We start from the raw sequence: 14048 nt of genomic DNA, 5'->3' as shown, positions 1-14048 counted from the left end.
AGACATAAATCCGGCAGATGATATCTCTGGAGGTGTTCCTGTAGAGAAGTTATCTGATAGATGGATAACAGGACCTCCATTCTTATGCCAACCACAGACAGAATGGCCACACCAAGAAGTTCAAATTGATACAGGAGTTGATGAAAAACGGACAATTTTTCAGATTGCCACGGTGACAAAGTCAGATTTCATTAATTGCAAAAGGTTTTCAAGCTGGAGAAAATTGATGAGGGTAACCGCTTATGTACAAAGATTTCTCAGCCACCTAAAACTTAGATGCCACAAGGATGATTATACTAGCTGACCTGAGACTGGAACACTCAACCCTTCAAGAGTTAGAAAGGGCAGAAATGTATTGGATTCAAGAAGCTCTGAAATCCATACATGACCAGATTAAAAGGGGAGAATGCAAAACACTCAGTCCATTTGAAGAGAAAGGAATCATCCATGTTGGTGGGCGAGTTGAGAAGAGACTGCTTTCTTACGATTGCCGTCATCCCATACAACATCCAATATCAATGCTAAGTACAAGGCAAACTCATGAAATTGGTCATGATGGCGTGGCAACTACCGCTGCCAAAGTAGGAAGAAAATATTGGATAATAGGAGTGCAGAAGCTTGCGAAAACAGTGAAGCATAGGTGCGTGCTATGTAAGAAGATGCTATGCAAAAATTATGCTGTGCATAAAACTGAGTCACAGTTTATGGCTGATTTGCCAAAATATCGCTTGATGCCCGAGATTCCCCCCTTCTACTATACAGCTTCTGACTATTTTGGACCATTCAGCGTGAAAGTTGGTCGCAACAAAACTAGCAAGCATTATGGAGTAATATTCACTTGCCTGAACACAAGAACAGTACACCTAGATCTTGCAACCGACGCTTCAACAATGGAGTTCATCCAAGTTCTCAGAAGATTCTTGGCATATCGAGGATGCCCGAAAGTTATTACAAGCGACAATGGAAAACAGTTTGTTGGAGCACAGAAAGAACTGCAAGAAATGATCAAAGAATATGATGAGACACAACTTCAAGAATTTTGTGCTGACAAAGGAGTGGAATGGAAATTCGCTACGTCATTAGCACCCCATCAGAACGGTTGCGTTGAACCGCTTGTCAAAAGTTGTAAGTTGCCAATTTGTTTAATCAGCGTCCAATTGGAAGATTGCCTAATGACCCTGACGACGGATCATATCTTTGTCCTAACGATATGTTATTGGGACGAGCGTGAACCACAGTTCCACAAGGTCCTTTCAGAGAAACCAAGAACCCGAAGCATACAGTGGAATTTGTACGAAGAATCGTTAATGCGTTCTGGAAATGTTGGAATCGTGACGTATTTCCACTGCTGGTTCCTCGCAAGAAATGGAACGCCGACAGACGAAACGTTCGGGTCGATGATATTGTAACGTTGACCCTCGGTCCACTGTATACAAGCACAGTCAACCAAAATGATGAAGAGAACTTTCTGTGTTGTTTCTTGAAAATCACTTTATTTCTCAAATTTCTACAGATGATTATTCTTAACTGGTGAGTCGAAGAACAGCAAGACGGATTTACAGTGTCTCAGTGTGTAAAACGGTTTCAACCTTGAGTAACTGCTCAAGAGTAACACTGAGCCTGGAAACTAGCAATGACCTATGATGAGCATGTAATAATAACGTATACCTGAGTAAATACATTCACTGGTATCTGAGAAAGTTTCTCACCAGCACAGCTACTCGCGAGTAAGTAGAGTATACTAGATAACAATAAGCAGTGTTCTCCCCAGTTCATATACCACAGTTGCTCTTGAGAAAGTATCCTATGAGCAGGTCTCCAGTACGCAGCTAAACATTGAGAATACAACTGAGCAAACGTCTCAGGAGTAGATTTCTCATAAGTGAAAAAATATAATTTGAGTAGTTCTCTCACTAATTTGAGTAGAGGACCAGCGAGTACATTTCTCATGAGTAGGTAAACGATGATAAAATATAATTGAGTAGTTCTCTCACGAGTAGATGTCTCGCGAGTAGATAACTAACGAGCAGGGGACCAGCGAGTAGACTTCTCATGAGTAGGTACGCGATGAGAAAAAATATATTTATGAGTATATGGCTGGCTAACTATTGAGAAGGTATTTGGCGAGTAAATCAATCACCAGAGAGACGTCCGTTCACGTGGTATATAATATAAGGAATTTGATTAAAGTATTCCAAGTTCGCTAGATCGTAAATTAACAGTCTTTCCCAAAATCTAACAGACAAATAACTACCAAATCATGGCTAACGATCGTTTTCAAATTGACAACCAACATGTATCATCATGAACTTGTTTAACTATATACCCACTTACGTTCAGTGGCTACGTGACTCTCAGTGGCCTATAACACAATAACGGGTCAACATATCGTTCCTATTTTTCTTAATTAACACTTTGGTCACTACATAAATTCTGACCCAAATTACTTGATACACAAATAATTACTTAATAACACATTTCTTAGCTCGCTACGTTACGACAAATCGCTGCTTCGAACACGGTACCTAACGTTGCAGTATATTAACCAGCCTACTGAGCAATTGAACAACTTTCTGCAAAATGTTTAATTGACAACTTTATGATACCTCACCAATTGGACATTTTTGGGAAAATGTTTAATTGTTAACTTCATTCCAACTGAGCAATTGAAACATTTTCTGCAAAATGTTGAATTGACAACTTATCGTATCTCGTCAATTGGACATTTTTGGGCAAAATGTTTAATTCTTCACTTCATTCCAAATGCTCAGTTGAAATGAAGTGAACAATTGAACACTTTTTCACGCGAGTGGTTAACAGCCCCACCCACACCCCCCCCACCCCAAAGGAAAATAATATTAAGCGTGCTAGTAAAAAGCACTGTATTTTTTGGTCATTGACTATGTCGTCGAATATAATTTGTTGAAAACAATTCCCCTCTGTTACATTAACGTAGCTTTTGTAGTCAGTAGTCTATGTAGCCTTCAAGCAGATAACTATACTCAGTTGCTTACTTGCTTAACCAGAGTGATTAATAAGTTTAAATTTGTAAAGTGGTATCGGGGAAAAAATCCGCGCGCTACTCGCGCGTTCATGGAAATGTTGATGAGTATCAAAGGGGGGGGGGGGGGAACAAGGCAGCAGTCGGAATTTTCTGGTTCCAAAACCCATCCAGTTGGAATTTCAGGTAATACACCTCCCCCCAATTATCAGACCTTAGCTACGTCCCTGGGGCGACGGTCTTTAATTAAGTTTCGTAACTCATCCGGAAGCGATAAGAAGTGCTGGGCGTAGGGGTGGGGCGCGCGTTGTTATGTAGATGTGAACAATCTCAGGAAGAGATGCGTGCGTCCGCCCCGGCAATGATACGCCTTTGGGTCCACTACATGATATTCACAGGAAATGTGCTCAATTCTCAAATCACATGCGGAATTTATTTTTAGATTCATTGTATGACTGACGGTACTAGGGTGGGGTAACAATTAGGTTATACAACCGCGAACTGAATGGCAGTGTTGCATCGAAGGACATAAGTCTAGTTCAGTTCGCACATAGATTTGGTCTAATACCGAAATGTGTCATGTTCCCCGACGACTCGTTCGAGTTCAAGATCAGCCACAGTTGGTTTCATAGCACAATTTTACAATTGTTTAAGGCGATCATACACACACACGCGTCATGATATTCTAATATAGTATTGTTGTATATATATATATATATATATATATATATAGTCTCAACTAGTCTGAACACACACATATATATATACGGTATATATATACGGTATATATATATATATACGGTATATATATATAAATATATATATATATAAATATATATATATATTTATATTTACATATTTATATTTATATATATATATTAATGCAATGGAGGTAAACGACAAAGGCAAATGAATATATATAAATGAAAATCGTAATGAGTTTTAAAATCAAGAACGGTGAAAAAAACTTCCAGCCTCCACAGGGATTCGAACCACGGGCCTTCCGCTCTGTACGCGGACACCCTAACCACTAGGCTATGGACGCTGATTGTTTGTCCAGAAGTTCGAAACCGGTAAGGAAGGTCGTAATTCCACTGTAGGCGTTTGTCACCTGTATCGAACAATACTGCTTCTGTTTTTGATGACATATTTTGCCTTACTCTAGAGATCAAAAATGATGCTAACCAACTCGAAATCATTTGTGATTCCTAAAGCCGGATCTTGAAATAGATATACTTTGAACACACTTTATGTTAATGCAATGGAGGTAAACGACAAAGGCAAATGAATATATATAAATGAAAATCGTAATGAGTTTTAAAATCAAGAACAGTGAAAAAACTTCCAGCCTCCACAGGGATTCGAACCCGGGCCTTCCGCTCTGTGCGTATATCACGTTTCGTCCCCAACGCCCCCCCCCCCTGGATACGCGCATGTGTTAAGTACAATGTGTAAAAGTTAAGGGCCTGACGTTTCGATCCTAACAGGATCTTCCAGTGGCTGAAGGACATACAGGTTAATGAGAATAGGGAGAACACAAAAGAATTAGGTGAAAGAGGATTTTTAGACAAAGGAAGGATAGAACGAAGAAATTTACACAGAAAGAGGAGAGGTACAGGAGACAAATTGTGGAGGGACAAAGGAAGTATTAGGGAAGAGGGTACGGAATAAACTGCAGAAGGACAAAGACATGGAGGTGTGGAGAAAAAAGGTGGAAGAGAGCCAAGAGAATGGAGGTAACCAGGGGGAGAAGGAAAGGAGGGGGGGGGGAAGCAAAATCCACTGTTGATCTGTGACCATAGAATATCTTCTTGAGGGTGGTTCTGGTTTCACCAACATACTGGATGCCGCAAACTCTACAAGAGATCTTATCTGCTGTTTTCATTTTAGCTCTACCTATGCATGCTTTCAGCAAACCAGAGTACATGGGAACGCCTAGAAGTGACTCTGTGTTATTCCAGTGCTTCACTGGGTGTAAGTAAAGGTTACGATTCTTTGAAATCACAGCTCCATAATTTGACTCTGGATAGCAATAGATTCCAACAATGGCGACCCTAAAGAAGCCCTGTCTTTGTCCTTCTTCAGTTTATTCCAATCCCCTTCTTTGAATGCGCCCTTTGTCCCTCCGCAGTTTATTTGCTGTATCTCTCCTCTCCCCCTGTAAATTTCTTAGTTCTCTCACTACCTTTGTCTACTAATCCTCTTTCACCTTACTCTTGTGTTCTCCCTATTCACTATATTCATTAACCTGCCTGTACTCTGTGCTTGTATTTGTCACTTATTTTGTCCTTGAGCCTCTGAAGAAGATCCTGCTAGGATCGAAACGTCAGTTCTTAACTTTTACACATTGTACCAAACATATTTCCAATTGATATCACTTTATTAACACTGTTCTGCTGTTCGTAATTACGAAATAGTTTGAAAGGCGTATTCAATGCGATCACTATCCGATTGCTTTCCATGACTGTATAGTAACATCATTACTTTCTGTGAAGAAACTAGGGTAGAACTTAGGCAGATACATGTGTCATGAAATCTGAAATTGGAAAATTATATTTGTACTGTGTGTACTCTGTGCTTGTATTTTTCCCTTGTATATTTTGTCATCCAGCCTCTTAGTATTGACAAGTTGTACGAAGTGTGCAAAACGCAGTTTTAAAAAGTTTGACGTAGTGATATAGTGTGCAAGTCAATGCAATGTCCTTTCTACGCTTCCGTACGATACAGAAATAATCAAGTTAACATAGTTGGCGTAAGGTTCAGGAGTTGTTAAGAATGTTGTAATAGAATAAGGTTATCCGCCGTGGAAAATAGGGATTTCGTATGTACCAGCTAGGTTTTCATGAAGTATGAGTACCATACCGTGGGGGGCTTGGGACTGGGGGCCTTGAACATTTGCAAAGCCTCACGGAGCTAACACAAAGTCAATGGGAGCTGTTTCATTTTTTTAGTCCAAAACAGAATTAGCATATTTGGCATGTGTTTCGGGCCCCGTGCGCCATGGAAAAGAAGGATTTGACCCAAACTTAAGTCCTGACCCAAATTTCGTATGTACCAGCTAGACGTTCATGAAGTTTGAGTACCACCCTTGGGGGGCTTGGGACTGGGGGCCTTGAACATTTGCAACGCCTCACGGAGCTAACACAAAGTCAATGGGAATTTTTTAATGATACTATAACGCACTGCACAGATCTCGGACTTAGTTTATTTTTGCAGAGATTTAACCCTCGTGAGCGCTATAACCCCCTCTCGATTTTACCGACAGATAATAAAATCTTAAAATTGCTCCGCTATAGAGATGACATTCTATTGCTCTACGACGGTACACATCAGGAACTTGAACACCTAGTAAAAAGGTTGAATGAAATACACCGCTTCTTAAAGTTTACGGTAGAAATATCACACACCGAGGTAACATACCTACAGTGGCGTACCTACGGGGGGGGGGACCTTGGGGCCGAGGCCCCTCATGAAATCGGCTGGCCCCCCCCCACTGGGAATGGGGTAAACAAAATTAAAAATCAGTGCGATTCAGTAATATTTTTTGTTCAATAATTTGGGAGATAGTTACACGATTTTCTCTTCTGCATCTGGCAGAATAAGAAAATATCTATAGTAATCATGAGAATGGTCACACAGCATGGCATGGCAATGGTCGATGCGACCATACACCACAAACCTTGTTGTGCTGCGCGATATCGATATCTGCTGAAAATATGTTGAGTGCTTCCACCTTGCGCAACAATCTATCAAAAGATTGGCTCGGTTTGTACTGAGCCGAGGTATCAGGTATTCATATATTGCCTCGAGTCAAATGAATATATGTCATTGAATATTCCACAAAACAACTTTTTTATGGCCACGAAACTGTCGAAACATGATTTTCACTACTGGTAGAGATATAAAATATTGGGAATTCTGAAATTCCTGCAAACTTGCGGCTGTGCCTGTTCTCACTACTGTATCGCCTTAAAAAATGGAAATTGTTTCTCCAGGACCGTATCGTAAGTATCGAGTGCGTCGGATATACGAACGTAGCATACTGTGTATCTTGATACTTAGCATGTAAACATGTGATACTTTGCATGAATGTGTAACATGCTCAGTGGTGGTGTGCTAATTTCAGTCACAAAATTGTCCTTAACATTAACAATGAGGAATGTTGTTGCCTGATATTTGGCAAGATCAGTGCTTTTTACGTGACCCGCCATGCGGGATACAAAACGTCACGGCCAAAGGGCACTACCGAACCATCCCATTCTGACAAACGAAACTCAGGTCTAGCGAGCCAAAAAAACATACGCCCGCCGACCTGCAGAGACAAAACGCCCACCCCCCCCCCCCCCACAAGATGGCAAGATCATCAGTTTACCGGTTATCATTTGTGTGGCTGTCTGGGAATGATTGACTATAGTTTGTTAGGCAAAGCATGAAGGTTCAGTGGAAAAAGTTTATCTTTTGTTTTCGCAAGTGAAGATTCATGTAATAGCAAAACTAATAACAGAATAGAGGGAGCAGAGAATTTGAGAAGAAGCAGAAACAAGTAGGTCGTTTTTGCGGTCTAAAACCTGCACCTTATCTGTGACAAAAACAACAGTATCTTGAACTTATTGTTTTGTGTATAATTAGAGTGTAGACAATGCCATTTTTGGCAGAAATAAGCGTATTGTTGGAAATATCTTGATTATATACTGATAATATGTAACTGAATTAAGGTTGCAAGTACATTGCTAGTGTTTCATGATGTTTTATTTGATTGGCTCATCAGTTACTGATTTATTTGATAAGCTCATCAGTGCTACTGTGAAAATATGTTTATATGTAAACATAATAAATTTGAGGTTGCAAGTGCATGGATATTGTTTTGTGTATGATTATGAGGAATTACTAACTACTATAGCATTGTTCTATTTGTTTATTAGTAGAAAAGCAGAATTGAAATTTTTTAGTAGCAGCCATAGGTGTGGGGTTTAAGTCTCCGGCTGGTTATAGCAAAGACTTGGTATGAATTGTTGTCAATATGTGCGTGATGCTCCGCATGGCCAATGGGTTTGGAAAAAAACAGCGCCCCACATTGGGAAATAGTTTTGGCACTGCTAATCAAATCTGACGGTTGAAAATTGTTAGATTAACATACAATGGTTATGAGCTCAAGTTCAATGTTTGATCAGTCTATTAACAATACTACAATATCCATATTGGAGAATTATGACCCTTCTTGTTTTTCAGATTCAAACTCCATGTACAGCATGTTGGTTCCTTCTGTAGGCAGGAATAATTGAATCCGCTTGCTAGGTAGGAGGTAGTCCGAGTAATCAGAGAGTTCGGATGGGCACAACTGCACAAGCTCCAGACATTAAGAACAGTCCGGCAGGGCTGAGGTGTCGGGATCATAATCACCTGCAGCCAGGCGTTATCTGTAGCATATGCCCCCCAACTTTCTTTTTCCTATAGAAACATAGGTGAATTTCACTCCATGGGAGTGATCACTGAGCACATTCCGGTATAAGAGTGAATTTCCACTCCATTGGAGTAAATCTAAACTCCTAATAGAGTTATATTCACTCATATTAGGAGTGAGGGTTAACCCCAATAGAGTTAAATTTCCCTCTTAATTTGAAGTGCGCCGAGTGATCACTCCAATGGAATGAAATCCACTCATTTGTTTTTAGAGTGTTGCTAGATATATGAAGTACAAATTTACATACCAATACATGTTATCGGTCATCGATTGGCAGAAAAACACACATTCTGATGACAGGTGCCTCAAAAAAAACCAATAAATGGCCTAATTAGCACCGAGCCACCAATGTGGACCATGCGTGTTAGTCTTTCATCCCCTTCCTCTATTGCTATTTAAGTCCACATGTGGGCATACCCTGCAAACCTACCGGTAGCCCACAGGGGTTTGAGTTAGGAGAAAGGCCTTGATACCTTGAAACGACAAATGATGCCAACTTCCGTCAAGTTAAAAGTCTGGCTGAGTTGGCAAGGTCAGTCAGCATGAAAGAGAACTTTTTTTTGCATTTCTGTCACCAAAGTTGCACATCTTTTTGGTTGCTATGTTGCCTCACAGGTGCCATCTCCTGCGATCTGGGGGGTGGTGAAATCTCAAATTTTCTCTGTACGCTCCGCGCCAACCAAGGTGGCGCTCCGCTTAGATAGTAACCTCCGGCCCCGCACAAGAAAGAACAGTCCCCATGGCCCCCCACACAAAAAATGCTACCTACGCCACTGCATACGTAGATTTGAAAATCTTCAAAGGTACATGGTTCGAAACCAATGGGTTGTTAGACACTAAAGTCCACAGCAAACCCACGGAAACCTTCCAATACCTCGACAGAAACTGCACACCTACTTGCCACTTTTAAAGGCTTCATTAAAGGGGAAATATTACGATACGCACGTCTCTGTAACAACGAGACTGATTTCTTACAGAAAAAGAACGCGTTCACAGAGAAACTGGTACTTCGTAACTATAAGAAAGAGGCAGTTGCCACAGCCACTAAAGGAATAACATTTGAAAACCGTAGGCATTACCTCACTACCAAACCTAAAGAAAAGGAACCACCACTGGTGTTGAAGCTTACCTATACACCCCATATCATTTGAAAAAAACACTTTTGAAACATTGGCACTTAATTTCGCAACACGCGGAATTATCCAAACTGTTTCCAAAAGAACCGATTCCTGCCTACAAAAGGGCCCAAAATCTCAAAGATTTACTTCTTAACTCAAGGTTTCGTACTAACGAAGAATCAGTGACTCTCAAGGTTCACACGAAGCTCGTTTAGATGTTCTTATAGATGCACTATGAGTCCATGAAAACTCGTGCACAGAAAATAGATGCATTTTGAGAACGAGACGCTCATGCCGAATATAAAATATTCAAGGCTTACTACTGATGAAGCTCCTCCTATAAAAGTTGAGAGCAGAAACCGGTGTAGTTGGTCATAAGAACCTACCCTAGTCTTTCCTACTATTAACATAGTGTAAAACCGCCTACACCCCCATTTCATTTCGAAACATAACATGAACCTGGAAACCACTTAAGTTGCCTTGAAACTGAACATGAAAGAAAAAGCTATTAACAGTATGAAACTCAAATAGTAGTTATATGCTTACATTACTTAAAGTAAAAATACTTTGTTTCGAATGAGTGCACTCTTGGAAACAAGCTTTACTGCTATCAGAACAACTTCCAATTCAATATAAAAAAATTGTTACAATTATGCTCAATGTGAAAGTGATGAAACTTCCATTGAAATGCTCAGGCACACTGGGATATTTTTGGCAGTCCAAATAACCCTTTTCAATATATAGAACAATCACAAAATGTACTTGAGTGCTAAAATTTGGGATGTTTTGATATAATTATATCCAACTTGTACTGGAAAAGCTACTATCAGCTTCTTCTGAACAGAATCATATTTTTTCATTTAAGAAAAGACTTCTGAAGCAAGAAGATTACCTTATTGTTTATGAAGTAAGGTTAAGATTAAGGTTAAGATTTTTAGCAGAATAGTTCACAGTCAGCACTTTCGAAATGGATGTATCATTAAACAAACAAAGTATACGGCGTTAAATAATAAACAATCAGTGCAGTTAACTCAAGTAGCTTAATACTTTTGGCCAACACATCTGAACTTTTTACATATGATATTAAAAACAGAGTAACGTTTTTATTTGTATCCGATTTTATTATTTATAAACTGTTGTAATTTGCATGTCGAGACAGGTGCACCAGTAGTTTAATGAAAACAGTGAATGTTGCACAACATTTGTTGGCATTGACAACGACATAAAGCTACTTTTTAAGAAAAAGTCACCCAGGAAAGAACCTGGGCACGAAAACCAAACTACCAAACGACTGATCCGCTCTCAGCCCATTCCCCTGCATCGGGACTGTGACTGTGTGATCATCGTCAGGTTTGTATCACCATTCCCTAAAAGAACAGATACTACACATGATCTTAGCCAAAAGGCCGAGAAGCGACATAAAGCTATTACTAAAGAAACTGAAGATGACTTTGCAGTTCTACTTGGAGGATCTCAAAAAGATGGAGGAACTGTAGTTTGAATGCACCTCCTTTGTTAGTCTGTGAAGAAACTAGGTTGAAACTGTACCTCTGTATGTATTCCATGGTTGCTTGAACCTCTGTGGGATAGCACATGTTGAACACATAATAGCTCATGAACAACACCATCAACGCAGCAATAATGGATATAGGATACAGCAGAGGCTCCCGATCAACTGTTATTGCCATTCTCTTGCTAAGAAATGGATTGCCACCTGTTACATAAAAACAAAAGCATTTCTTATTAATATCTTACAGTATACTTTTTTAAAGCAATTTCTTTCAGAAATTATGCAAGAGTAGCCTGCAAGTGAAACTCTTGCACTGTGGATGAATCCTAGTGGTCCACCGTAACGCACTTCACCACAAAAAAAGTGAAAACCTGATGATCTACTGCATTGATATGTGATACCAATCATAGTAATTAGGATAGAGATAAAATGGAATAACAGAAACAAAAATTTTATTGCATTGTATGTGCTAATGGATATGACTGAAATGATATGCAGTAGATCTTGTAAGTCATCATACTCACCAGCATATACCACACATGGTGACGGTAGATCATTTTGGAAAGTACAAAAGTCAGCATCTTCCTGAAACAGTATAAAACATATAAGTTCTGAGCTTCTGCACTTTCATCAGGTTGCCAACCTTGTTAGCATTTTGACTTGGTTTGGAAAAGTCAGTTTTCGAAATTTTACGCTTTTCTTCTTGATTTTCCTTGGTTTTACCACGAGGGAGATGCCAATTTGTGTAGCCATATGATTCTTCCAAGTCCTAAACCCTTTCTCTTACGTCCACTAGTACCTGGTGCATACAGATCACTGCGGATATTATTTTTTCACTGCAGTCTCATGCTAGGTTGGTTGTAATATGCGTTTTCGATGAAACAAGCAAATGAATCAACTCCATTACCCACTTCTATAGAAAATGATCTGGTGACAACGCTACTACACGTAAAGCGAAAAAGAGAGGTGTTTTTTTTTATCATTTGGTGTGCAAATTGCTTTCGCTGCCCCTTTTTTTTCGCTGGGGAAAGGTGGTTCTTTCAATCTTAGACTGTTCCTAAACATCTTGGGCTCTCGTCCTTATCTGTAATTCAGCCACAAAGTTAATTGACGTAGTGATTATTTGTCACTATAAGGAACATTGTGGATACAACATTCCAAACTCAGCTGATCAGAAATACAAGGGCATTGCAGCATTGATTGATGTGCCTCTACATTGATTGATGTGCCTCTACAAGGTTGAGTCTCCATCAACTTTCGCTTAGACTGTTAAGTATATACCTGATAAGACTTTTAAACCCCAGGAAAAAAATACATATAATTAAGGGGATATCTAAATAACCAACGAACGAACGAACGAACGAAAGTCTTTGATCGTCTACACCCTGCCTCCCTTCTTGGAACAGTGTGGGTAAGGAGTCAGCGATCAAGGTTAGAAAGGCCATGGTAGGCAGAGTCTGTTTCGTTCGGCATACTCTGAATCTCCGTAGGCAGAAAACGTAAGTACCAAGGTTGTTCTCACTCTGGCGGCCAAAGTCCTTTCTGTCTAAGGAAACACCAGACAATTTCCAGGCACCTAATTGTAGGCCCTTGCTGTCCGGGTGAGCCAGCGCCCCGTCTATGGGACAACCGACTGTGGTTTGTCCGGCAGGATCGCTGGCTCGTCCGCTAGGAGCTGGATAACTTTTCCCCGAACCGGGGTCAGCGGGGCCACTATGATGGCTGACCATGCCAAGAGGGGGAAGATGTAAGCTTCCGGTCCGTTTCGCGACAGGGACCTGGCGTTATGTGGAAGGCCTGCGGGTGGGCCGCCTGAACAAAGATGAGCAGCCCATTGTTGCCCTGTGTCGCAATCAGGTCTATCAGAGGTCTGCTGAACATGTGGAAAAACCTACTTCATGTTCGTTGCGAAAGGGTCCACTCGTCAGGGTGGAGCTGTCCCCTGGGCAGAGCATCGGCCATCACATTCTCCTTTCTGGCTATCTGAGAGACTTGTAGGGCCATGCCAGATTCTGTAGCTGTGGTGAGGGTCTCCCTTGCCAGACGGCAATATCTCTCTGACCTGGTGCCACCATGTCTGTTGACGTAGCTACAGTATGTTACCACCGTCGTGTTGTCTGAGAGGATGGTAGTCAAAAGCCCCGTACCTGGGCGCCGGAGGGCTCCAGAGAGCCCAACCCTGTGTATCTGCTGCTAAAGAAGTCAAGGACAGCGGCCTGTTTGGTGACCTTGTGAGCGCTTGCAGGACAGCCGCACTCACAGTACTGATTCAGTACCACAGTACCGTTGATGACTCCAAAAATGAGTACTGAAGGTACAGAATCTCACTCTGCTGAGTGAGTACAGAATCTTAAACAATGCTACCCTGCTACAAAAAATGAGACTGAGTACTGAATGGATAGTTTGCTTCATCAGAATCTTAAACAAAGCTACAATGCTACTGTTTATGTGACTCCTACAATTAAATGTATGTATTTAAGAACGTATTTAGGATGAACCTGCAAGTAGGAACTTGAGAAGAAGCCTCACTGGCTTAACCAAGCTGCAAGCTGACTGAAGTCAGTCTCTTACATACAAATTTAACGTCCATGATTATGAAAATTCAACAACTCTGTAGCTGGACAACATACATTACTCTTGGGGTGGCCTGAACCGGGGACCTTATGACTGAAAGGCTTTAACCCTGAGCTAACTGAGCGATAGACCTACTCATCAGAAACAAACTCCCAACAGGGGCTGTGAAGATGGTGAGAGGGTGGGTTTGTAGAAAATCCACCTCATAAAACCCTGGCTGCTTAACGGAGCCCGGGGAGTTACTCAGCAAACACTAAAGCGTTACTAAGCATGTAGGCCTAGTGTTTTGTTATGGTAACGTTATTAGTGGTGTAAGAGGTATGTCACCGAAAACGTTTTCAGACTCATATTTCAAAACGATTTACGTTAAGACATTAATATAAC

The 14048-nt window shown here is 40.7% G+C and overlaps 1 protein-coding gene and 1 pseudogene across 1 annotated transcript; one reads left to right on the top strand and one right to left on the bottom strand.

Annotated features, from left to right (window-relative positions):
* The first annotated feature begins 287 nt into the window (after nucleotides 1-287).
* On the top strand, nucleotides 288-1409 carry LOC139954737 (uncharacterized). The gene has a single exon (XM_071954654.1). The coding sequence runs from the start codon at nucleotides 288-290 to the stop codon at nucleotides 1407-1409; it is 1122 nt and encodes a 373-aa protein (XP_071810755.1).
* A 9494-nt stretch (nucleotides 1410-10903) lies between these two features.
* On the bottom strand, nucleotides 10904-10998 carry LOC139957811 (U2 spliceosomal RNA; annotated as a pseudogene).
* Nucleotides 10999-14048: the final 3050 nt, after the last annotated feature.

This window comes from Apostichopus japonicus, chromosome 17 (genome assembly GCF_037975245.1).
Source record: "Apostichopus japonicus isolate 1M-3 chromosome 17, ASM3797524v1, whole genome shotgun sequence".
NCBI classification, from domain to species: domain Eukaryota; kingdom Metazoa; phylum Echinodermata; class Holothuroidea; order Aspidochirotida; family Stichopodidae; genus Apostichopus; species Apostichopus japonicus.
Note: the sequence above shows the minus strand (reverse complement) of the source record. Positions and strands in the feature narration are given on the sequence as shown.